This window comes from Sebastes umbrosus, chromosome 19 (assembly GCF_015220745.1).
Source record: "Sebastes umbrosus isolate fSebUmb1 chromosome 19, fSebUmb1.pri, whole genome shotgun sequence".
NCBI lineage: Eukaryota > Metazoa > Chordata > Actinopteri > Perciformes > Sebastidae > Sebastes > Sebastes umbrosus.
The window spans coordinates 2,778,653-2,803,055 of NC_051287.1; the positions used below are offsets into that span (position 1 = coordinate 2,778,653).

Sequence of the window (24,403 nt, forward strand, 5' to 3'; positions counted from 1 at the left end):
TTTAACCAAATTATCACTAACAGAGGAACAATACAGCTCCAGTTTGTGCCTCTACATTCAAGGCACAGAGCTAACCCATCTGTTTTTATGAAAAATAAATACCTGGAAATATTATGATTTTTTTTTTTGATCTGGTGCTTTATAAAAAAAATGTTTTCTCCTTTATTGTTTTGTATGTCACAAGAAAATGTAATGTTTTGTATGAACAATGTTTAGCGGATTGTTTGGGTCACTAATTTGATCTTTTATAATGTGTGTTTTTTTCTGGTTTTATTTTCCATCTTAATGTTTTTATACAGTTTTATGTTCATTTTCATGTGAAGCACTCAGCGCATGTAATGTCTTTATTGTTCAGCACTTTGCGCTGCATTTCCCTGTATAAAAGGTGCTATACAAATAAAGTTTATTATTATTGTTACTATTAGTCTTCATTCCTAAATGACATGCAGTCGTAGTACACTTTGTTTACACTCCTACATTACCACAGGTACTCTTTGAAAAGGCGTACTTGAATCATTACCAACAGAGGGGAAGCTGCATGTAAATTGTGTCTCCGTTGGTTTGTGGTTTATTTACCTGTCCTGTTTCCTGTGGTTATACATGTTCCTAAATCAATTTGTGTTTAACCAAATTATCACTAACAGAGGAACAATACAGCTCCAGTTTGTGCCTCTACATTTGAGTCACAGGGCTAACCCATCTGTTTTTATGAAAAATAAATACCTGGAAATATTTACAAAAACCTGTTTTTTTAAAAAATGGGTCTGCTGCTTGATAAAAAAAAAAGTTTTAATCCATTTATCCATAATTTGCAACTCTGGAAATGACATATCTCCTTTATTGATTTGTATGTCACAAGAAAAATATGTTATTTCTGTAGGAAATTAAATCATCAATAAAAGGGAAATATAACTGATTCAGGTTATACAAATTGAGGAAGGACAAATGACATTTCCAGCTCCTGTCTGCACAACTAATCAAAATTTTATCCAAATCACAATATGGCCTACTGCCAGGAAATCACAGTGTTTCTCAAAGGTGAAAATTGTGTCAAAATACCATTTAAAATTAAATATTGTGGTGCTGCAGGAACGTGCCGGCCCACACATCATATTCTACTGACTTAAGAAAACATCTTTGTTTGGTACAGATCCCCACAAAAATCACACCATAATTATTTTAATATGTTTTTCAATGAAAATGAGAATAAATAAAGCAAAAAGGATCATTCCCTCTAATATCGCAAATCATATCGCAATTGCAATATCAGTTAAAATAATTTATAATAATTTATAATATATATATATAATAATAAATAAAATATAATGTAATGATAATATAATAATTTCCTAACAAATAAATACATATATATATAAAATAAATATATATATATATATATGTATGTATGTATGTATATATATAATTGATAATATATATATATATATATATAATTAAAAACAAATAAATATATATATATATATAAAATTAAAAATAAATAAACAAATATATATAAAATTAAAAATAAATAAACAAATATGTATATTTTTTTAATTATTATTATTTATTATTAAATAATTAATCATACACCAGCAAATTGGTAAAAAAAAATCATAATTAACATGAATTACAATTCAAGTGTGAACCTTTTTAATGAAGCCACAAATTGGTCAAAACTTAAACAGGAATTCAAATTCCAAGTATTTCCATCTTATGCTACTTTATACTTCTACTCCACTACATCTCAGATACTGATATTGTACGTTTTACTCCACTACATTTGTCTGACAGCTTTAGTTACTTTACAGATTACAAACGCTGTATTCTGTATAAAAACTATTGACTTCAGTAAATGTAAAAATAACCTCTTCAAGCTTTCTCTCCTCCGAACGTCGACAACACTACTCAACAAGGTTAATCCTTGCTTTTGTAGTTCATAGGAAGGATGCACTGTTGAACTTAGTTTTATGTGTTACAGGTTTATGATTCACTCCTGATTTTATAATGCCGCATGTATTTATATCTTTTATCTCTCAAGGCATGTGCAATATTTTGCATATCTTTTTTTTCTGTTTTTGATGTACTACTGTACTGTCTGTACAGCTGACTGCAGCACTATTTACCCTCGGGGAGAGTCAAGTTTATAATATCTTATCTGATAATTTGTCATCCACATCCTGTCCAGTTGAAACCATGCATCATTGCCATGTGATAAACTGAAGGATGAAGTGCTCCTTTATATGTTGAGGAAAGTCTCCTATGTCATCATTTTGAAATATTAACTCATTATTTTGAAAAACTGTCATTATTATGAGATACTTAGTCATTATTTTTGACAAAGTTTTTCATTACTTTGAGATACTAAGTCATTATTTTGAGATACTAAGTCATTATTTCAAGAAATTAAATCATTATTATGAGATATGTCATTATTCTGACAAAGTATGTCATTATTTTGAGATATGATGTCACTATTTCAAGATACTAAGTCATTATTTTGACAAAGTTTCTCAGTATTTTGAGATATGATATTAATTCATTATTTTGAGATAATAAGACACTATTTCAATATACTAAGTCATTATTTTGAGATATTTAGTCATTATTCTGAGAAACTAAGTCATTATTTTGAGTAACTAAGTCATTATTTTAACAAAATGTCTCATTATTTTGAGATATGATGTTACTATTTCAAGATACCAAGTCATTATTTTGAGATATTAAGTAATTATTTTGTGAAACTAAGTCAAGCATAGCAGTAAAAGCGTGTGTTTCAGGCTGATCCCATGATGTAAATGAGGAGCAGGTAACATGAGAAGCCATGTCTCCTGTAACATCACCTCAACGCTGCTCCTCCTCCGCCCAACCCGCTGCTGCCAGACCAAAACAACCAGCACACCTAGAGCTGTCAGATCCTGTCACCTGGGAGCATCTCTGACTCTTTTATCTTTATCTTATCACATATATATGAACCATTAAATATACATATTATATCATTATTACAGCAGATGATGAGGCTGACCCGTGTTGTGTTTGAGGCTCATTCTACTTTTCTCAGTTAACTTTAGGTGTGAACACTTTTTCTAAACATCCTATAATAACAAAATTACTTTAACCAAACATATTATCGCATATGATGTCACTATTTCAAGATACTAAGTCATTATTCTGAGATACTAAGTCATTATTCTGAGCTACTAAGTCATTATTTTTAGATACTAAGTCATTATTTTTAGTTACCAAGTCATTATTCTGACAAAGTTTCTCATTATTTTAAGATATTATGTCACTATTTCAAAATAATAAGTCATTATTTTGAGATATTAAGTCATTATTAAGAGAAACTAAGTCATTATTTTGAGATACTAGGTCATTATTATGAGATAATAAGTCATTATTCTGACAGTTCCTCTTTACTTTGAGATATGATGTCACTATTTCAAGATATTAAGTCATTCTTTTTAGATTCTAAGTCATTATTCTGAGATATTAAGTCATTATTTTGAGATACTAAGTCATTATTCTGACAAAGTTTCTTATTATTTTGAGATATGATGTCATTATTCTGACAGTTTCTCGTTATTTTGAGATATGATGTCATTATTTCAATATATTAAGTCATTATTTTGAGATATTAAGTCATTATTTTTAGTTACTAAGTCATTATTCTGACAAAGTTTCTTATTATTTTGAGATATGATGTCATTATTCTGACAGTTTCTCGTTATTTTGAGATATGATGTCATTATTTCAATATATTAAGTCATTATTTTGAGATATTAAGTCATTATTTTTAGTTACTAAGTCATTATTCTGACAAAGTTTCTCATTATTTTGAGATATGATGTCACTATTTCAACATACTAAGTCATTATTCTGAGATATTAAGTCTTTTGTTTTTGATTTTATGTCACTATTTCAAGATACTATGTCATTATTTTGAGACATTAAGTCATTATTCTGACAAAGTTTCTTATTACTTTGAGATATGATGTCATTGTTTCAAGAAACTAAGTCATTATTTGGACAGAATGTCTCATTATTTTGAGATATAATGTCACTATTTCAAGATACTGAGTCATTATTTTGAGAAACTAGCTCACAGAGTTTAATCTTCCTCCTTTATATCTTTATTTTAGTGTGTAATGTTTACAGATTTTGGTCTCTGTTGGAATGCTAACTGAAGCTAGCTGGCTAGCTTCAGTTAGCATTCCAACAGGAACACTAAACGCCCACAGAGGCGACGCTAGAGCTGAATAACAGCAGATCTGTGTGTGAGGAGTTACCTTGTTCTCTGCGGGTGAATAGAGTCTCAGTAGAGGATGTCTGGTGGATGAGAGGATCTTTAAACCGTTAGTTAGTTACATGATGTTTCATGATGTTGTTCTCCAGCTCTTCTTCTTCTCCAACAGCCCAGCCCCATGACGTCATCCTGGGAACCAATGCTGCCTTCACGGACCAAACCGTTAGCTCGGAGATCAGAGACACCAAATGGCACAGTACAAATTGGCTATTTTTTATGGAAGCCCATTTGTGCCAATAAAGGAAAAAAATTAAATAAAAAATTTAAATGAATACTTAACCTCGTGATGAATAAAAAAATATCCTTTAAGTTATTATAATGACAAACTTTCTCAAAATAACAAGTTACAAGTTACAAGTTCAACTTTATTGTCATTTTTCCACATACAAAGTACACGGTTAAAACGAAACGTCGTTGCTCACGGACCAAGGTGCAAACACAGACATACAAAAACATTCACAAACATAGATCATAACACAGTGAACAAAGTGCGATGGTGCAGCACAATACAAAGTGGATGACAGGATATTAACAGAGTAAAGCAGTATAAAAGCAATCAGATCTTTAAAAGTGCTATATATAAAATCTGAAATAATGAATTTATATCACAAAATAAGTACTTAGAATTGCAAAATAATGACTTCTCATTCTTTTGAGACACTAAGTCATTATTTTGTTATATTAAGTCATTATTTTGTAATATTAAGTCATTATTTTCAAAAAGTTTCTCATTATTTTAAGATACCTTGTCATTATTTTTGAAATATTAAGTCATTATTTCGAGATACTAAGTCATTATGAGATATTAATTCATTATTTCAAAATAAGTAAGCCAGTATTTTGAGAACATTTCCCATTATTTTGAGAAAATTTCTCATTATTTTGAGATATGTCCTTATTATGAGATATTAAGTCATTATCTTTTAGATATTTAGTCCTTATTTCGAGATATTATGTCATTATTTTGAGAAAGTTTCTCATTATGACTTACAGGAGGTATATAAATATAAATATAAATATATATATATATACATATACATACATATATATATATGTATGTATATGTATATATATATACGTATATATATACGTATATATATATACATATATATTTACATATAATATATATATACATACATAGCTGATAACATTTATTTATATATAAATAAATATTATCACATTTTTCATATTTTTACAATTTAATTCAAAGATCCATTTCTGACCTGATTAATATGATCATTCTTATGGGTAATTATATCCATTGTAGCAAGTGGAGAAATTGTAACCCTCTTTTGGCTTATAAATTATTTTTTTCATCACTATGCCCCTTATTTTGACATGCTCCTCTTTTATTCTTATTTTATAGCATTTATATATTACTATATGTATGTATTCACTGCGAGATCTTGTATGTTCTATAATGTGTGTTCAATAATTAAAAAATATTTTTCAAAAATGGCACAAACAGTAATATGTGATTTATGTTGGTTATTCTAATGTTTATTTTATTTATTGAAAACAAGATGTGACAGGATACAAAGACTGGAAATGTGAGAACATATATGCACAAAAAAGACAGAAAACTGAAAACAAATGCACTGCTTTTACATTATTTGTTGGAATTACCTGCATGATCGCTTCACTCATGGACTCCGGTATCGTTTGTATGTTAATTGACAGATTAACGACAACACTGAAGTCACTTCCCCTCGGGCTGTTCAACTGATTTATGCTGTAAATATTGTTTTAATGGGTGGAAGAAAATCTGTGTTTGCTGTTCACAGTGGATGTGATTAACAATTTAAAGCATTACTTGAACTACTTTAACAAGAAAAAGTGGCTATACACACATTACATCATATATTTGATAGATATTGTTGCTTTTAGAAGCATTTGCAGTGATATTTGATTAGGTCACGTTGCAACTGAAGACTTTTTTTCCCCATAGTTAACGGCTCATAATTACTCTAAACACTCACTTTTGTTATACATATACACAGCAATAAGCTGCTAGTTATTATTTTAGATGGCAAAACCTCTTTTCTACATTTTATTATTGATATAATCTAGTCTTTTAACATATCGCTGCAACAGCACCTGGCTTTAAATCCGTCTACCCTCAATGGTGGAAATGTCGTTCTCAGTTGAATCCGTCTGATTTTTGTCGTCGTCGTTCCTTCTCAGCAGTTTATTCAGGAGCTTGTTGAAGGCGCCGCTGAAGGAAGGGCTCGAGAAATAATACACGACGGGGTTGAGGACGCTGTTGAAGTAGGTGAAACACACCGACGTGTAGAACGCCAGGTTGGCCTCTTGGAAGTATTTGCATTCATCGTACCATGCCTTGAGGATCCAGACGGCTATGCGTGATATAGTGCTGGGAAAGAAGCAGATGATAAAAATCAAAGCCACAGCCAGGACGAACTGAACGGCCCGTTTGATTTTCCCCTGCTTGTCCATAGTCCTGACTCTCAGCTGCCACGTAATTCTGACGGTGCAGAAAGCGACGATGGCGGACGGCAGGAAAAACTGGGTGACGTAGAAAGTGTTGTGCCAGGTGGAGAGGGGACTGAAGCCCATGCAGATGTTGAAACTCTCACACTGCGTGCGGTTGCTGTTGTAGAAGAAGTGCTCATTGGCAAGAAGATAACCGGTGGCAAGAAAAATCAGACCCCAGAGGCCGAGGGAGACCCAGAGAGCGTAGCCCAGACCCATCCGGTTGATCCGGTTCATCGGGTGGACGATCTTGAAGTAGCGGTCGACAGCCACGGCCGTGAGGAAGAAGATGCCCGCCGCGCGGTTGGCTGCCAGCAGAAAGAGCAGGATGCGACACATGGCGTCGCCGTACAGCCAGTTCTTTCCACGCCTGTAGTAGTCGGCCCTGAACGGGAGGCAGAACAGCACGATGGAGTCGGCGACGGCCAGATGAGTCAGGTACACGGAGTTGGGCTTCCATGTGTCCATGTGAAAGATGAACATCCACAGGGCGACAAAGTTCCCCATCAGTCCGAACATGAACTCCAAGATCAGTATCGGAGGCAAATACTGGTCCAGGGTGGGAGAGTCGAAGGCGCAGCACTCGGCTGACGGAGTGAGATTCATCTTCAGTGAAGCACGAAGGCGACCTGCTGCTCTTCACAGAGTCAACACAGATATTGCCGCACCAGGTGACTTCGTGTTTGCGCTTCATGCAAACGACTCTCAGACAAACATGCAAATTTACGAGTGGAGCAAACATCTGAGCGGTATCTTTGGGGAAGTGGTGCTGACCCCAGAGGAGCGTGGAAACAACTGTAAATGTTCTCCGTCTGGGGAAATGTGGCTTCATTATAAAACTATTATGCAGAAGAGGCTCATGGGGGACGGAGTGGGATGCCTGAAAAACAAGTAACCTGCGGCCATTTAAGTGACTCCGATAAAGCAGGTGACTTCATCCTTACAATGCTTTTTAATGTTTTCTGAAAAATAGACACGTTTAAGAAAAGAAAAGAGCGTACAGGCGAAGGAGACTGAAATTTATTAGCCTACAGTTTTGCTTGAGTGAAGAACATTTGGGAGGGATTCACGTCATACCACACCTTTGGCAAACGAGAGAAAGCAGCTATTAATAACTAAAAAAAAAAAAAAAAATGCCAAGTGAGTGGCCAAGTCCGCAGCTTTTTATGAACAGTAAATAAAATAGGTATAAAATGACTTAATGTGTACATTTGGCCAGGTTGTTGTTGTTGTTGTTACAGGTCACATCCATTTCAGTAAAAGTGCATATTTGGTCTTCACTTCTTCACTTCACCCAGATCATCGATGCTTTCATCATCCACCTGCAACACAGAGACACAGAGAGGGACATTTTTTTCACAATAAATCTGGTGATATTCTATATTTTTCAATCGTCAATGGGCATTTTTCAAAGAAGTTATTTTGACATGTTATAGCAAGGAAAAACACAGGTGTAGTTGATCTATTTAGTGCATCACAGCCATTAAAGCCAGCGTGTACAATACCAGAGCCCTGGACCACCTGAATGGAACAGGACCATAATGAATGTTATTAATTACACCTGTGTTTACTCTGCAATGACATGTCGCAATGGCTGCAGTGGAAAAGGCCTATAAATCCCACAAAAAAGACCAAAACCAACAATGACTGTATCTACTAAAAAGTAATCTCTTCTTCCTCTGTGCCAAAGAGCTCCATTGGTGTCCAAAAACTATTAAAAACACATCAATGAGTCTCACCGTTGTAGTTTATTTTGACTCAATCCCACTCACTAAGGCTGCAACTAACGATTATTTTCATTGTCGATTAATCTGTAGATTATTTTCTTGATTAATCGATTAGTTGTTTGGTCTATAAAATGTGGATCAGTGCTCCCTTAAGCCTAAGATGACGTCCTCAAATGTCTTGTTTTGTCCACAACTCAAAGATATTCAGTTTACCGTCATAGAGGAGTAAAGAAACCAGAAAATATTCACATTTAAGAAGCTGCAATCAGACAATTTCTTTCTTTAAAAAAATACTTAAACCGATTAATCGTTGTACCTCTACCAAATACACCAAATGTGGATTAATTCACCACTGAAAGTAGTCCCCAACAAAGTCACTATTTCCTCCAGTTTGAGCAAAGTTTAATAAAAAGTACAGTGAGCAGCAGTTTTAGCAAATTACTGAGCCACTTTTAAAAATGAAACTTTATATTTGTGATCCATTTTTAAAGATTTACGTCTCCAGTAGGAACCAATGGGCTTGTGGGCTGAGAGCCACAGACAGAGTCTGATGGTTTTTCTGTCTTTTAGTGGAATTTGTTGACATTAAAGTCCAGACTTGTTATTCAACTATTGTTTGGGTCTCTTATTAGTTAAGGACTCCTCCTCTATATTCGAGCTGCAAACTGATTTAGCTGTCATAAACTACAACGTCACTTAGACAGACAATATATTGATGCTCTACCCGTATTTATCTCACTCAACTTCTTTCAGTGGACAGCTGATGGATATTTTTAACAAGCCTTCTCACTTTCAACTGTCCTGAGATCCTCTTTTTCTAAAGACAGATTTGAGACACTTTCTTCTCCAGTCAAAAAGCCTCCTCTCCTCCTGCCAACTATCTTACATATTTTAACATCCCTGCGTAGATGCAGAGTGGTTCAAACTCAGTGCAAAAATTACTAATTCAAAGCCAGCTCTGCCTGAAGTTGAGGGCAAAAGAGAAACGAATAAAAGAGAAATCGCTAAAGACACACACATTTATGTACAAACAGCTCACCTCAGGCCACTTCTCTTGAATGACGTCGATGATGTCATCTGTAAAATCTCCCTGAATGATTATTTCATCCTCTGCTGTAACGGAGGCACCACAAGAGAATTTCTGGGCAAAGAATCGCTGAGCCTCTTTAAGTTCAATGTCTGCAAGAGTCAAAACAGAAGTCATGTTAAGAATAAAGCATTAAGAGAAAGAGAACTGAGCAACGTTGAAAATAATAAATAACTCTTACCAAATGTTGCCAGGCCACACACCCTTGTGACATATTTTTTCTTGGCTCTTGGGATTTTTGCTATCGTGACTTTCTGAGGAACCGTCTTCTTTTTCTGTTTGATCTGGCCTCTTCCACCTTAAATAAAACAACAAAAAAACAGCTTTAAGTCTATCAAACCTCATAGCGTTAATCCGCTAAACACTTGTGATGTTACTATAATCTTTAGGGCTGTCAACGTTAACGCAAATTCATTTTAACACCACTAATTTCTTTAACATATTCACACAATCAATCTTTCAGAGGGCTCAGCGGGCTCAGTTTTAAGGCTAGAGTGAAGATACTGGTTTCATATAAAACTAGAAAACCTAATGAATTCATCGGTGCCAACCATGTCATACTGGCTTGTTGTTAAAGCGTAAAAAAAAGTAAAAGGAGCTCCTAAGTTACACTACATTTTGGCGAGGAAAAACTGTCATGTCCATTTTCAAAGGGGTCCCTTGACCTCTGACCTCCAGATCAGTGAATGTAAATGGGTTCTATGGGTACCCACGAGTCTCCCCTTTACAGACATGCCCACTTTATGATAATCACATGCAGTTTGGGGCAAGTCATAGTCAAGTCAGCACACTGACACACTGACAGCTGTTGTTGCCTGTTGGGCTGCAGTTTGACATGTTATGATTTGTCATTGTTTTGTGTTGTTAATTGATTTCTGATAAATATATACAGTACATACATTTGCATAAAGTAAACATATTGAAGTATTAATTAATTGACAAAATCTCCCTTTAAGGTACATTTTGAACAGATAAAAATGTGCAATTAATTTGCAATTAATCGCGATTAGCTATGAACAATCATGTGATTAATCGATTGACAGACAGCCCTAATAATCACACAACAACTAGAAAAGGAGTTTCACCAACACAATTAACCAAAACAACTCCATCTTGAAATACAGACAGCAGTAAAGTTCATTAAATCAAACCCTGTTTTGGACACTATAATATTCAAATTGCCTTCACATGCACAAGAAAATCCCAGGCAATGTTGAATACAGATGTCACCAAATCTACCGGGAGTGACATTTTAGGGATTACAACTTAAACAAAGCAGGTTACGAATGGAAACTATTCTGCTTTAACACCAATAAATAACATTTCAATGTATAACTAACACCATAATATCCTATAATAAGCCTAATAAAGTTGATTCTGGATTAACATTTGACAACATACCTCTCTTCTGTTTCTTCTTCTCCTCCTCCTCGCCTCCAGGAGGAGCTTCTCCGGAGCCGAGGTCCTGATTGGGTGCGTTCCCTGCCGGGCCAGTAGTTCAGAAAGACAAGAGGAAAATATTAAAACCTATCTGGCAACAAAGCTTCTTATCTTTTGGATCACTGCCATCTCTTTTTAGTTACAGGCTAGCCTAGCTGCTGACCAGTCTGACATCACTACAGACCTTTAGACCTGAAAGGATTTGATCTCACCGTGAAGTCATTTCTCACTCTGGATACATTATAGTGAATTCAAAAGACTGAACAGTACACATACAGCAGCATGCAGACATTGGTAAAATTGAAGAAAAATCTATTTTTCTGAAATCTGAGATGGTACTCACCTACAGTCATCCTGGCAAACACATCTGGAAAGTTCTTCTCAAGCCAGTGCCTACATTTGGCCGGCTCAGGCATGTACTCACAGTACTGCAGACACAACAGTAGAGATTCAGTTATACCTTTGTTGTTCACATAAGTGGCCAATAAAGCTGATTCTGATATCTCAAACGGTATATATGAGTGAGTGCTTTAGTGAACTGGGTCAGACAACAGAAATTTTCTTTTTGTTTGATAATTAAACTTACCTCTGTAGGCAGAGAGCACACTGCAAAGAAACAAAAATCACACCGTCACATTTTGAAAAGGCACAAACAAGATAATATAAGATAACCCTTTATTGATCCGAAATAAGTACAGATGAATAGAGAAGTAAAACAAATATTATAACAGGTATACACAACTAGAATAAAAAGTAAAAATAGAAACTATACAAGAGCAATTAAATACAGAGTTACCAGGTAAAGTGACGGTTAATAGCAGCGAGTCAGCAAGTCTACTATGTAAACGACGTACACCAGAATAATATATAATGTGATTAAGTAATGATACTTAGTGTTGTCTGGAACAAAATAGAAATATAATATAGGATAGAGCTGCAACTGTCAATCATTTTCATTATCAATTAATATGGCGATATATGAAAGGTCAAAGATTTGTAAAAAAAAAAACGGCCTTCACAACTTCACAGAGCCAAACGTGATGTCTTCAAATGTCTTGTTTTGTTCGAACAAAAGTCCAAATACCCCAAAAATATTTAGTTTACAATGACATATGACAAAGAAAAGCAGGAAATCTTCTCATTTGAGAGGCTGAAACAGCTAATATTGGATTTTTTTTCAATATTTCTGCTTGGAAAATGTCTGAAAATGATTAATCAATTATCAAAATAGTCTACTGATCGACGAATCGATTAATCGTGTCAGCTTGCTGTCTGTGATGTCACATTCCCATTCCCTATAGTCAGGATGTCAGACTGAGTAGTTATATACTGTACCTCCACAGTAAAGTACTTTCAGTGGATAATTGGAGTCAGAGCCAACTATGTGACGAATTTCTGGTTTGCTTTCCAAAGGACCAGATTCCATCTCAGTAGTAGCCATCACAAATTATCTGGATAAAAAGACACAAATGGACAAAATGTAAATACACAGAGTACATATACAGACGGGGGAGAAATTAAAGGAAAAACCTGAATAGAAGAGAGGCTGCAGGTTTCACTTCATGAATGTAATGGGAGACCAACTGACATATTGACAGCTGCAGATGCTTCCGATGTGCACCGAGGCTCACTGGATGGTTTGACAAGTATGAAAATAATGTGAATAGAATGCTACGGCCTTTACAGTCACCATATCTCAACCGAGTTTAACACCCATGAAGATTTTATGTAAAACAATGCTATGCACCACCACCGCAATAAAACCAAATGATTTAGTGATATCTGATGCTATATGTCTTTTCTGTTATGTCTCACGTATGTTGTTTTTCATTCTGTCTGCTGTACTTGTGTCTCTTTTGCAGATCTCAATTAGATTAACCTCTATTACCCGACAAACTCAGTACTGGCTGAGCTGTGTGTTAAAACACTGCCTTTAAAAACATCATAAAATGCTGTGGTGGTCTTTTTTCTGAATTGTTTCTAAAAGACGAGGCCTTAACGCGACTAAAACAACACTCCAAGTGCATTTGGACCAAACAATGTTTGTTTGGCAATGATTTCAATATTTTAGTTACGCACAAGAAATTGTATTTTTACTGTTTTTATACTTGACTTTAGATTATTTTTTGTTATCTTATTTACATTGTTATGTTTATACTGTGCACAATGGTAGATTGTGATGATGCACAGGGTAAATGTCATGGCTAAAGGCTCCACTGTGTGCACATAGCCTCCTGTAGTGGATATCAGTAGTATTTTAGAGCCAGATTCCCTTTCAAGAGGTAGAAAACCAATTTGGCACACTTTGGGTATCCAAGTGGCCAAATGGAGAATCCGTCTGGTCCTATACTCTTAAAACCTTTGTAGAATCTATGTGCTTTGTGTTATTTAATCTAGAAAACATTTTAGGTGAGGATAAAAAGGCGAGGATAAAAATGTACATTTTTCCTTTGGTTCATCACAATATACCCAGGCATAGTAACAGTCACAATGTTACTCACACTGGGGATGGATTATCTGAGGTCTTACCTATCCATAGAGACCAAGATCATGCATATAGACCTGGTAGTTGTGCAGCTATTCTTGATTTATTTTGGGTATGTCTGTCTAGGTGAACCACACCTTTCAGCACCCTAAAGTGCTTCAGAGGTTAACTGATTAAATAAACATAAATAAGGAATTATCTTGTGGATGAATGGCCCTTCAATAGAGTTCCACAGCCTCTGCAAAGACTGACTGACTATTGTCTTATTTATTGCAGTATTTATCAACTGTACTATTTATAGATTTTAAGGGCTGAGAGAGAGAGCCAGGGTAAAATGCATTTCATTGCATTTAACTGTACACTGTCATTTTAAATGCGTATGACAAATAAACTTGAAACTCCATACTGAGACACTTAATATTGTTTTTTCCTTTAATTTGTCAGCCATCTGTAGATAATAGAAATATAACCTCAGGAAAAAAAGGTTTCCACTCCACATTTAGACCTCCTTATATTCAGATTTGTCATTATCGGGCTCCTGCCAATGTTTCATCATGCTAGCCTGACAACACAGATAAATAAATAAACATATAAATAAGGAATTATCTTGTGGATGAATGGCCCTTCAATACAGTTACACAGACTCTGCAAAGACTGACTCCATACTAAGACACTTAATGTTGTTTTTTTCCTTTAATTTGTCACCCATCTGTAAATAATAGAAGTGTCCACTCCACATTTAAACCTCCTTATCTTCAGATTTGTCATGATCAGACTCTCCACTGTGGGCATGACTGAATGAACAAGGCTCCTGCCAATGTTTCATCATGCTAGCCTCATCATGCCAACACAGATAAGTTAGCTCCATGAAGCTAACAGCATGACACAGACTAGTGTGAACTGAAATAGATCAGTTTGCTCCCACAGTGGAGTGGAGAGTCTAATTTAACGCACAACAGCAGCAGCAGCAATAAATAGCTTAGCTTTGATAGCATCAGCAGAATAACACAGGCTAGCTTTAGCTTGCTGACACATGCTGCTGTTTTTATTAAAACACAGAATACTTGTTACAATATAATATAACGGATTTAAATATCACTATCACAATGCAGACAAACTGTAAAAGATGTTAAATAATGTCCCTTAATTGAGTTAGAGAGGTTTCATTCATCAGGTTTAGCCGTTGACACCTCAGCTTAGCATTAGCTTAGCATGTTAGCTTAGCATGTTAGCTTAGCATTAGCTTAGCATTAGCTTAGCATGTTAGCTTAGCATTAGCTTAGCTTGAAATAAACCTGAAAAAAGCCCAGAAGAAGAAGATGTTAGAGTTTGCGTACCTGGTGAAATATACTCTTAATGTTGTTGTCTGGTCGGTGAATCCGCTCGCATTATTGATAACGTTGGTTTGACTGTTAGAAGATCATTCTTAGTGGATATAAAGGTTAAAGGTTTAGTTGTTGAGCACTTTGAGCAGCACGCCTTGTAGCGCTGCTTCTTGTTCTGGGGTTGTTGGAGGAGTGGAGGATGATGAAGCGGTGATGACGTGGAGCAGCGACACCTGGAGGCCGGAGGACGAACAGCGCACTACTTCTTCTACTACTTCTTTGGCAGGAAAAAAAATAAAAAATAAAGTAAAATAAAAATACAATAAAATAAAATACAATACAATTAAATAAAAATAAAATAAAATAAAATAAAAATTATTAATAATAATAATAATAATGATGATAATAATAATAATAACTAAAATAAAATAATAATAATACTACTGATGATTAAATTCTCTTCCTGTTGCATTTAAGTAATTTTCTACTTCTTCTTATTCTTCTTCTTCTTCTTCGTCTTCTTCGTCTTCTTCTTCTTCTTCTTCTTCTTCTTCTTCTTCTTCTTTGGTGTTTAACGGCGGTTGGCAAACCAGTTTATTGGTGCATTACCGCCACCTACTGGACTGGAGTGTGGAGCACTGGATTGGCAGGAAAGAAATTAAATTAAATTAAAATGTTTTTTTTAAATATATATATATATATATTATTATTATTATTATTATTATTATTATTATTGTTAATAATAATAATAATATTTTTTATAATAATAATAATAATAAAAAAAAATAATAATAATAATTAAATTCTCTCCATTATTCCTGTTGCCCTTAAGTAATTATTTTTTCTCTTTTCTTCTTCTTCTTCTTTGGTGTTTATTGGCGGTTGGCAAACCAGTTTATTGGTGCATTACCGCCACCTACTGGACTTGAGTGTGGAGCAGCAGATTGGCAGGAAAAAAAGAAATAAAATAAAATAAAATAAAATAAAGTAAAATGAAGTAAAATAATAATAAATAAAATTAAATAAAAATTAAATAAATTAAAAATATATAAATTATTATTATTATTATTATTATTGATAATAATAATAATAATAATACAAATAAAAAAATAATAATAACTAAAATAAAATAATAATATTAATAATAATAATAATAATTAAATTCTTTCCATTATTCCTGTTGCACTTAAGTAATTTTCTTCTTTTTTTCTTTCTTTTTTCTTTATTTATTTGTTTTTTAATTTTTTAATTTTTTAATTTTTTTCTTTATTAATTATTTTGGCAGGTTTTGTCCTCCATATCCGCCACTAGGCGGGGCCTTTGAGTAAAAGTCCAGCAAGTTTTGAGGCAGAAGTTGTAGGAGAAGACTGCAAGTTGTAGTGTGCGTGTCTAGAAGGTAACCCGTAAATTGCAAAAAACTCTCGCGAGACTACCTGCCCGACGACCTATCCCTTATTCGAAATCAACGCCTAACAATCATTGCACATCTCGCGAGAGTTTCCACAACTCGTTGGTTACCTTCTAGACGTGACCCACAAAAAAAGTTCTCCAAGAAGCTAACGTTAGCTAGCTAGCCATTTCTTGAAACTTTTATTATTATTAAACGAATTTTAAACGAGATTTTGAGCGAATTGTTAAAGTAGATAAGCGCTCACATTATTAAGTATGTTTTGTTAAGTTTAGAGAAGGTAAGTCCGCTTTAAGATAACTTAAATTAGCCTTTGAAGCTAGCTGAGTTAGCATGCTAAAGGATGCTCACAACATGCCAACACTGAGACAGCTGCTGGAGGAAAACACAGAGGAAATGGGTTTAATCTTAGTGGAATGCTGGTAATGATGTGATGGATGAAGGGAACAGACTTTCACCTTCATCTGGAAGAGCCTCAGCCTGGTTTCCTGCCTGGTCACATGGTAAACATTCACATGTCTCTACCAACAACAACAACAACAACAACAACAACAACAACCACAACAACAACAGCCACATTAAAGTCTGTTGTTTGACATGTTTAAAGGAATATTTCAACTATCACTAACATCCACTTTGACTTCCAGACACTTCAGCTGAGCTCTGGCACAGCACTCCAGTCAAAAAGGTCAGTCACATGTCTGTTAAAAACAAAATAAATGCAATTCATATAAGATCAGATCAGATATTCCTTTATTAGTCCCTGCCTGTGTTTCCTCCTCCTGTGTGACAGCTTGTTGTCTGAACTCAAAAACCCATTCGTTTATTACACAGCTATTAAAGCTGATAATATGCACTCAGTGCATGTCATATTTCTAACTTTACATCTGCTGTCAACATGCAAGAGTTAACAAAAACATAAACACAAATATTCAAGCTAATTGTACAAGTGAATGTTTTGCATTAGCATCTAGGATCCATAAGATAAGATCAGATATTCCTTTATTAGTCCCGCAGTGGGGAGATGTGCAGTGTACAGCAGCAAAGGGGATAGTGCAAAAAACAAGAAACATCAGCTAACAGAAAAAAAGAACTAAACAAAGTGTAACAAAATATGAACCATTTAAATAGAAGGAAGTATAAAAATAGGAGCAGTATATACAGTATTGACAATAAACAGACTATTAACAAAATTGCACAAGTGGAAAATGATATTGCACAGTGAGAATAAATGAATGAATGAATGAAATTCCACCTGAAAATATCAGGTATTGACTGATATATGACTCTTTATACAGAGAAATGGTGGTGCTTCACTGGATGATAGCCAACCGTCTGTCCTAAGCAGCTTCAAGATGGACAACATGGCAAACCAGTGGGTCCAAAGTACACCTCCCATCCCAGCAGACACCCTCTGTCCCCCAAGCTCACAGGACACAGAGGTGAGATATAACATTGCTCCAGCCCTGGTGCCAGTGTTGCTAGATCTCAGGAGAGAGACAAGCAACCGGGTCTATAGAAACAAGCCCGAAAGAAGCCCAAAAAAGCCCAAAACAAGCAACCTTACCTACCACAATATGAAACAGAGGCGACCACTTGATCATTTCATATATATATGTATGAATTTATTTTGAATTGCATGCATTAGATTTCATTTTTAGCTTTCAACTTTACATTTTTCTTGTTGTAAACTTGAAATTGAACAGTTAATTTCATTTTTGCATCCATTTTTAGCTTATAACTTTACATTTTTCTTGTTCTAAATTTAAAGTTGAACGTTTCATGTAATTTTTGCATCCAAATTTAGCTTATAACTGTACATTTTTCGTTATAAACTTGAAACTGAACGGTTCATGTCATTTTTGCTTCCATTTTTAGCTTGTAACTTTAAATTTTTCTTTTTATAAACTTAAAGTTGAACGTTTCATGTCATTTTTACATCCATTTTTAACTTGTAATTTTGTGTACGGATGCTACAACAGGACAAATTAGACAGGTATAGAGGAGAGAGACAGGAGCCCAAATAAACATCTACACTTTAGAAACAAGCCTAAAAAAAACGCAACCTGCAACTACCAATATTTGTAAGGATAACTTTTAGGACATGTTATTATTAGGTTGTGTTATGGTGACACTAGCTTTATGCGTCTCTCTGTGTGCTTTTCAAAAGTTTCCTGCGAATGACCCGAGTGGCTCCACCATCCAGAGGCAGAGGAGGGAGCTGCAGCTGCTGATGGCTGAGCTGAAGGACAGGGACAGGGAGCTGAACGCCATGGCTGCCTCCCATCACAAGCAGCTTCACGCCTGGGAACAAGACCGCCAGAGGGTGCTCTCCTTGGAGCAGAGGTGTGCCCGTTCGGACGGTGAGGAAACAGAGATATTTATTTGATTTGATACAGATGCAGTCCTCCTTTACTGTCTCTAGCTTTTAGCATCAAAACTGCAAATCATGCTGAATGATAAAGCATTAATAGATGTTTATCCAGGGCTGGTTCTTCTTCTTCTTCTTCTACCTAGGAAATTTGCCTTCCCATACATGAAAATAAACCAAACTCTGCACATACGTCCAGTCCTGTATGTTTGAGCTCCAGTCTGTGACAGTGATTTTTTTTTTGTTGTTCGTGCAGATGAGCTGCAGAAGCGAAACGAGGTGATCAGAGTCCTGACTAAACGTGTGTGGGTGGTGGAAACCAGGGAGGTGGAGGTCCAGAAGGAGCTCAGCGTTGCCTATCAGCAGCTCTGTGAGCTTGAACAGAAACAGCACAACGTCAGCCAAAAATGTCAAGACTTTGAGGTAAAATATGAATACACATTTATATTTACAAAAATCTGCTCACGTTGTGGAAATAAAGCAGAAGAATAGCACCACCAGGACTGTTCACCGTGGAATGAGCTGGTGTTTTTGATAAACCAGACTCACCTTTATCAAATTTATCAGATTATTTTATTGGTGATAGTTAAAGGTTAAGGTTGGTGATATTCTATATTTTTCCAATATATCAGTCTTTGATAAACACACAATACTTGTTTTTTCAACCAATATTTTTACATATCTTGAGGTCAGAGGTCAAGGGACCCCTTTGAAAATGGCCATGCCAGTTTTTCCTCGCCAAAATTTAGCCCAACTTTGGAGTGTTATTTAGCCTCCTTCCTGACAAGCTAACATGACATCCTTAGGTTTTCTAGTTCCATATGATACCAGTACACTCTATCTTTATGAACCCGGTTTAAGTGTCTGTGGTGTCTCTTAGGAGCAGAACCAGAGTCTCAACTCCACCGTCATGGCTCTGTCCACTCAAGTCGGCTCTCTGCAGGTCAGGGAGGAAGAACTGAGCTCCATGCTCAAACTCAAGGTACACCAGTGGGCTATTATTTCTTTGTAACTGCCATAAATACTAATATAGGATAATCATTACCATTAATTGTATCTGTGTATTGTGTATTATTAGGACAAAGATGTGACCGAGGCCTCTGGTCATGTCGTCGACCTCACAGGGCGCCTACGAGATCTGGAGATATCGCTAACGGAGAGTCGCTCACGAGAAAGCAAACTCCTGAGAGACTCTGAGGAAAATAAACGGCGCTACAAAGAGGCCAGGCATGAGATCACACACCTTAAAGGTACACAAATAAAGAAGTTCTCTGATTCCAGCTTCTTAAATGTGAATATTTTCTGGTTTCTCTGCAATAAAATATTATAAATAAGCATTTTTGAATATTTCTCACTGAAGCTTTGAAGCCCAAAAAATGGTATTCAGGACAGCAATGATCAAAACCGTCAGGAAGCTTCTAATCATTTCAGCCATGTTGTCTTATTGTCTCCGGTGCTTGTAGAGGAGCTGCAGCAGCAGGTAACACAGAGCAGCACTCAGAGAGAAGAGATCATCCGTCTCAAACAGGAACTCCAGCTGCTTCGCAGAGATCTGGCCTTGTCAGGTAAACTACAGCACGCCAAATCCATCCTCTTTTTTTGGTTGATATATTAAGATATATCTATTTCTATTTCAGGATTTTATTTATCCATTTGATGTATTTATTTCTTAAGATTTTTAAGGGTCAACTTCTGTATTTTTCAACCTATTTGTACATGTTTTTGCGTCTAACTGACTAATAGCGACAACAATTTTGGAAATTGGTCCAGTATTGAGGGAGAGCGCTGCAGACGGCAGCTGCTCACAAGCTGCAATATATAAGTGTACTTTATGTAGTAAGTATACTAATATCAATTTACTAGTAGTACACTTGTATGTGTACAAATTCAATACTTATTGGGACTAAATTGGCCCACTTTTTAGTTTATAAAAGTAAACTTCTAAGTGTACTTCAAGTGTAAGAACAGTAAACTTTGAGTACACAACTAGTTTACATCTAAGTGGTATTTTGTACTGCAACTATAATATGAACTATACTACAAGTGAATAGATTTATTGTTAGTTTAATAGTTACTGTATATACTTGAAGCTCACTTTTTAGTTTATGAAAGTACACTTTGTATACTTTAACTTATAGCATTTAGCCAATGATTTATGTATTACATAAAGAGACTTTTGCTATTTGACTTGATGTTTTGTGATGATAAAAATAAAAAAAAAATTCTCACGTGCCTCTACGGTAAATGGAGAATCCAAAAACGTAGAAAATTCTTGATAAATTGAAGTATATTCATGTCAAAACATTCGTTTACAAACTCTCACACATTTTTATAAGCTAAGTATACTTAAATATATCTCTAATAAGTACATGGAAAGTAGACAGAAAGTATACTCTTATTTTAAGTTTAAATTAAGTATACTAATGGCACACTTGAATAAACTTCTATTTGGTAAGGGGTATCTCTGCAGTCTCTTGATTTTGATCTGTGCAGTAGCCGTTTTCAGACAAGATATATGAGATAACTGTGGCATTTTGATGTTTGTCACCAGGGGAGGGAGACAGCTGGAGAGACGAGCTGCTGGAACTGGCTCGATCCAAACAGGAACGCACCATGTCAGAGCTCCGCTGCCTGCGACAGGTACAGTGATATGTGATGTCTCACAGAGAGGGATGTAAAAAAATATCCAACATATGCACCAAAAACTTTCCCTCAACTTCACAAGAGAGCTAGCAACCAGAAACAGTTCTGAATTAACAACATCTACTGCAATAAGTCACTTCTTCAGTTGCTAGATGATTATACGTCTCTCCACATTCCTGCTGCTCACACTGCTGTCGACGTCTTTCTGGTTTGACTGCATACCTCCGAGAGCTCCTGCAGTCTCTTTACTGGGTCACTGTCATGTACATTAAAGCACTCGATAGGGACAAGAAGTTGTGTCACGTTTGTCACCATCACATTTTTTTTTACTAAATCTAGGGTTGGCAAAGTTAACACACGTTAACGCAAATTAGTTTTTCACTAATTTCTTTAACGGATTAACGCAACTTGCGATTTTTAGGTTGCTGCGGGCTGAGTTTTAAAGCTAGAGTGAAGCTATTGGTATCATATACAACTAAAAAACCAAAGGAATCCATCGGTACCAACCATGTCATACTAGCTTGTCGCAAAGGAGGTTAAATAACGCTCTAAACTAACACAAAATTTTGGCGAGGAAAAACTGGCATGGCCATTTTCAAAGGGGTCCCTTGACCTCTGACCTTTAACTTTGACTTTTGTCTTTAAGCGTTGGACATTTTGTATCTGACAATCTGAAATACAAGTAAATGAATGAACATACAGTATAATGCTGTTCATGTGTGTTTTCCAGGTGTGTGACAATCAGCGTAACGACCTGCAGCTTCTGCAGCTGAACCTGGAAAGTGCTCGAGAAACCCTGCGGGAGAAGACCAGTCAGGGGTTACCTGGCAGGTGAGTAGTGTGCTGTGATGTAGCACACACTCTTGGTTCATGTATTAAATGGAATAGAGAGGAGTAGTATTGATCTGAATCTTGTTTGTGTCTCAGTCCGGACGAGTTAAGATGCATCTGTCTGGACAGCCGGTCACCATCATCACTCAGAGTGAAGAGCTCAAGACCTTTATATGACGCTGCCTCTCCACCAACAGACGGTCTGCAAGCCACAGTCAACGGTGACCTGGGAGTCTTCTCTGCACACTCCATTGATGTAAGACAGGAAGAACAGAATCAGAGACACATGCTTTTTTATGTGTACAAGTCAAGATAAAGTACCCATGATCACACAATTTATAAAAACATGAAAAACTGTAATGGTCTACATTTTAAAACGAAGAAATGTGCTTATTCAGTTTCTTCCAGAGAGAGTAAAAAGATTGATGCCACTCTAATGTCTGTACGTTAAATTTGAAGCTACAGCCAGGACACAGTTAGCTTAGCATAAAGACTAGGGGGGGAACAGCTAGCCTGACTCTGTCTTAAAGGTAACAAAATCTGACTACCAGCTCCTCTAAGACTCACTAATTAACATTTGAATTGTCTTTCTTTTTTTTTGTATGAATTAAACAACTGAGATATAATGTGTTGATTACGGGAGGAGCTGGTACATGGATTTTTGTTTTAGGTTTGAATAGAGCCAGGCTAGTTTTTTTACTTTTCTATTTCATTTTATTTATATTTTTAGAGCTTTATTTTATATATTTATTTGTTTATTCTTCTTTAAAGCCAGGCTAGCTTTTTTATTTATTTATTTGTATTTAATTGTATTATTATTATTTTAGAGCCAGGCTAGCTTTTTTGTTTTGTTTGATTTGATTTGATTCTTTAGAACCAGACCATCGTTTTTTATTTTTTATTTCTATTTTATTTTATTTATTTATTTATTTTTTTAGAGCCAGGCTAGGTTATTATTATTATTGTTATTGTTATTATTATAATTTTAGAGCCAGGCCAGCTTTTTATTTTATTTTATTTTATCTTATTTTATTTAGAGCCAGACTAGCATTTTTTTTTAAATTATAATTATTTTTTAAAATTGTATTTATTTATTCATTTTTTAAAGCCAGGCTATCAATTTCCCCGTTTCCAGTCTGCTAAGATAAGCTAAACTAACCAGCTGCTGGCTGTAGCTTCATATATTATGACAGTGATATCAAACTTCTCATCTCAATCCAAGAAGGCAAATATTTCCCAAAATGTTGAACTATTCCTTTACCTAACAGCTGATCATTTAAAACCCCTCTCTCCATCTCTCACCAGGGTGATGATCCGCTGTCCAGCTGTTCTCTGCAGCAGCTGTTGGATGAGTCCAGGCAGCTCATCACTTCAGAGCACAGCAGCTCGAGACCTCACACCTCTGTACACAGTAATCCTACTCTGAGCTGTGGGGCCACTGACCCTCTTAACTCTCACAAGTGCCCGACATCCCTCCACCACCTCCACCACCTCCATCACCACACAACCACCCCAACATACAAGGTAGAGGAGTTTCAACCTCTTCTCTGTCCACATTTGTATTCATGAGGTGTGGCATCAAGGGTGTAAAATGTTCAGTTGTATTTTGGGTGTGTTAAGACATAACAGCTTTATTATTGTTTTTCTCCAACAGGCCAGTGAAACTCCACCCAAAGCCTGCCCTCGACACTCGACCTGGACAGTTTGACATTCATTGACGGATTTTATTTTTTCAGTGGCATTTACCAAAGTTTTCAAAATCAGTGCTACTTGTCTACAGAAGCTGAACCTGTATGCACACAGCTGAAGGTTGAACTGTCTCTCAGGGAAATAATGAAGTCATAAACATACATTTATGTCATGAATTAAGCAACTTTTTATACCTTTAATCTTGTTTTTAATTTGGTGCCAGTGCATTACTCTGCATACATGTGTGTTTTATAAAGCCCTGTTTCCTATTTGTGAAGGCGGTGTTGTGTAAAGTGGGTGAGATGTGAAACCAGTCCTACAGGGCTGTTGAGTGTTGAGTCCTTGTATTGTCTTTCCAGTTTCACTGCCTTCAGATTCACCAGGTGACTCAAGAGGAAATGTCTATAGCTGTTCATAGTTTTTACACTTTACAACTTGTTTTATAAAAAAATATTTATATGCAAACTACATGTCAGTGGTGTTTTATTACCTGTGACTAAATGCACTGATTTGGCGCGTTTTTACGCATTTGGAGAGCTTTTACGCACAAAGGAAACGGCTTTGTTTACTTGTAGTTTTAGCTTTGTTTTAAGGAAGACTGCGG

General features: G+C 35.6%; 4 protein-coding genes across 9 annotated transcripts in view; 1 reads left to right on the forward strand and 3 right to left on the reverse strand.

Moving 5' to 3' along the window:
* Positions 1 to 4,430, reverse strand: part of clip1b (CAP-GLY domain containing linker protein 1b) — a 39,325-nt gene extending 34,895 nt beyond the window's left edge. For all 5 annotated transcript variants that reach the window (XM_037753159.1, XM_037753157.1, XM_037753158.1 and 2 more), the window contains exon 1: positions 4,284 to 4,430. The gene's annotated coding sequence lies outside the window, so the exon portion shown is untranslated. The remainder of the gene's footprint in view (positions 1 to 4,283) is intronic.
* A 1,343-nt stretch (positions 4,431 to 5,773) lies between these two features.
* On the reverse strand, positions 5,774 to 7,635 carry LOC119478389 (hydroxycarboxylic acid receptor 3-like). The gene has a single exon (XM_037753106.1). It carries the CDS (start codon positions 7,397 to 7,399, stop codon positions 6,404 to 6,406), a length of 996 nt encoding a protein of 331 aa, XP_037609034.1. The 5' UTR covers positions 7,400 to 7,635; the 3' UTR covers positions 5,774 to 6,403.
* Positions 7,636 to 7,795: 160 nt separating this feature from the next.
* denr (density-regulated protein) lies at positions 7,796 to 15,055 on the reverse strand. Of its 2 annotated transcripts, none has more exons than XM_037753108.1 (8): positions 14,870 to 15,055; positions 12,383 to 12,498; positions 11,634 to 11,653; positions 11,391 to 11,475; positions 11,009 to 11,089; positions 9,789 to 9,905; positions 9,560 to 9,699; positions 7,796 to 8,115 (listed from the first exon to the last, which is right to left on the reverse strand). In XM_037753108.1, exons 2-8 carry the CDS (start codon positions 12,486 to 12,488, stop codon positions 8,071 to 8,073), a joined length of 594 nt encoding a protein of 197 aa, XP_037609036.1. In that variant the 5' UTR covers positions 12,489 to 12,498; positions 14,870 to 15,055; the 3' UTR covers positions 7,796 to 8,070. The 2 variants fall into 2 exon arrangements, with proteins under 2 accessions (XP_037609036.1, XP_037609035.1); XM_037753107.1 differs by having other exon boundaries at positions 11,009 to 11,098; positions 14,870 to 15,053.
* A 1,119-nt stretch (positions 15,056 to 16,174) lies between these two features.
* Positions 16,175 to 24,259, forward strand: ccdc62 (coiled-coil domain containing 62). The gene is made up of 13 exons (XM_037751919.1): positions 16,175 to 16,768; positions 16,913 to 16,953; positions 17,564 to 17,707; positions 18,436 to 18,628; positions 18,893 to 19,059; positions 19,517 to 19,618; positions 19,715 to 19,886; positions 20,100 to 20,201; positions 21,188 to 21,276; positions 22,010 to 22,110; positions 22,207 to 22,366; positions 23,416 to 23,634; positions 23,765 to 24,259. The coding sequence occupies exons 1-13, from the start codon at positions 16,699 to 16,701 to the stop codon at positions 23,816 to 23,818; spliced, it is 1,614 nt and encodes a 537-aa protein (XP_037607847.1). The 5' UTR covers positions 16,175 to 16,698; the 3' UTR covers positions 23,819 to 24,259.
* The last annotated feature ends 144 nt before the right edge of the window (positions 24,260 to 24,403 follow it).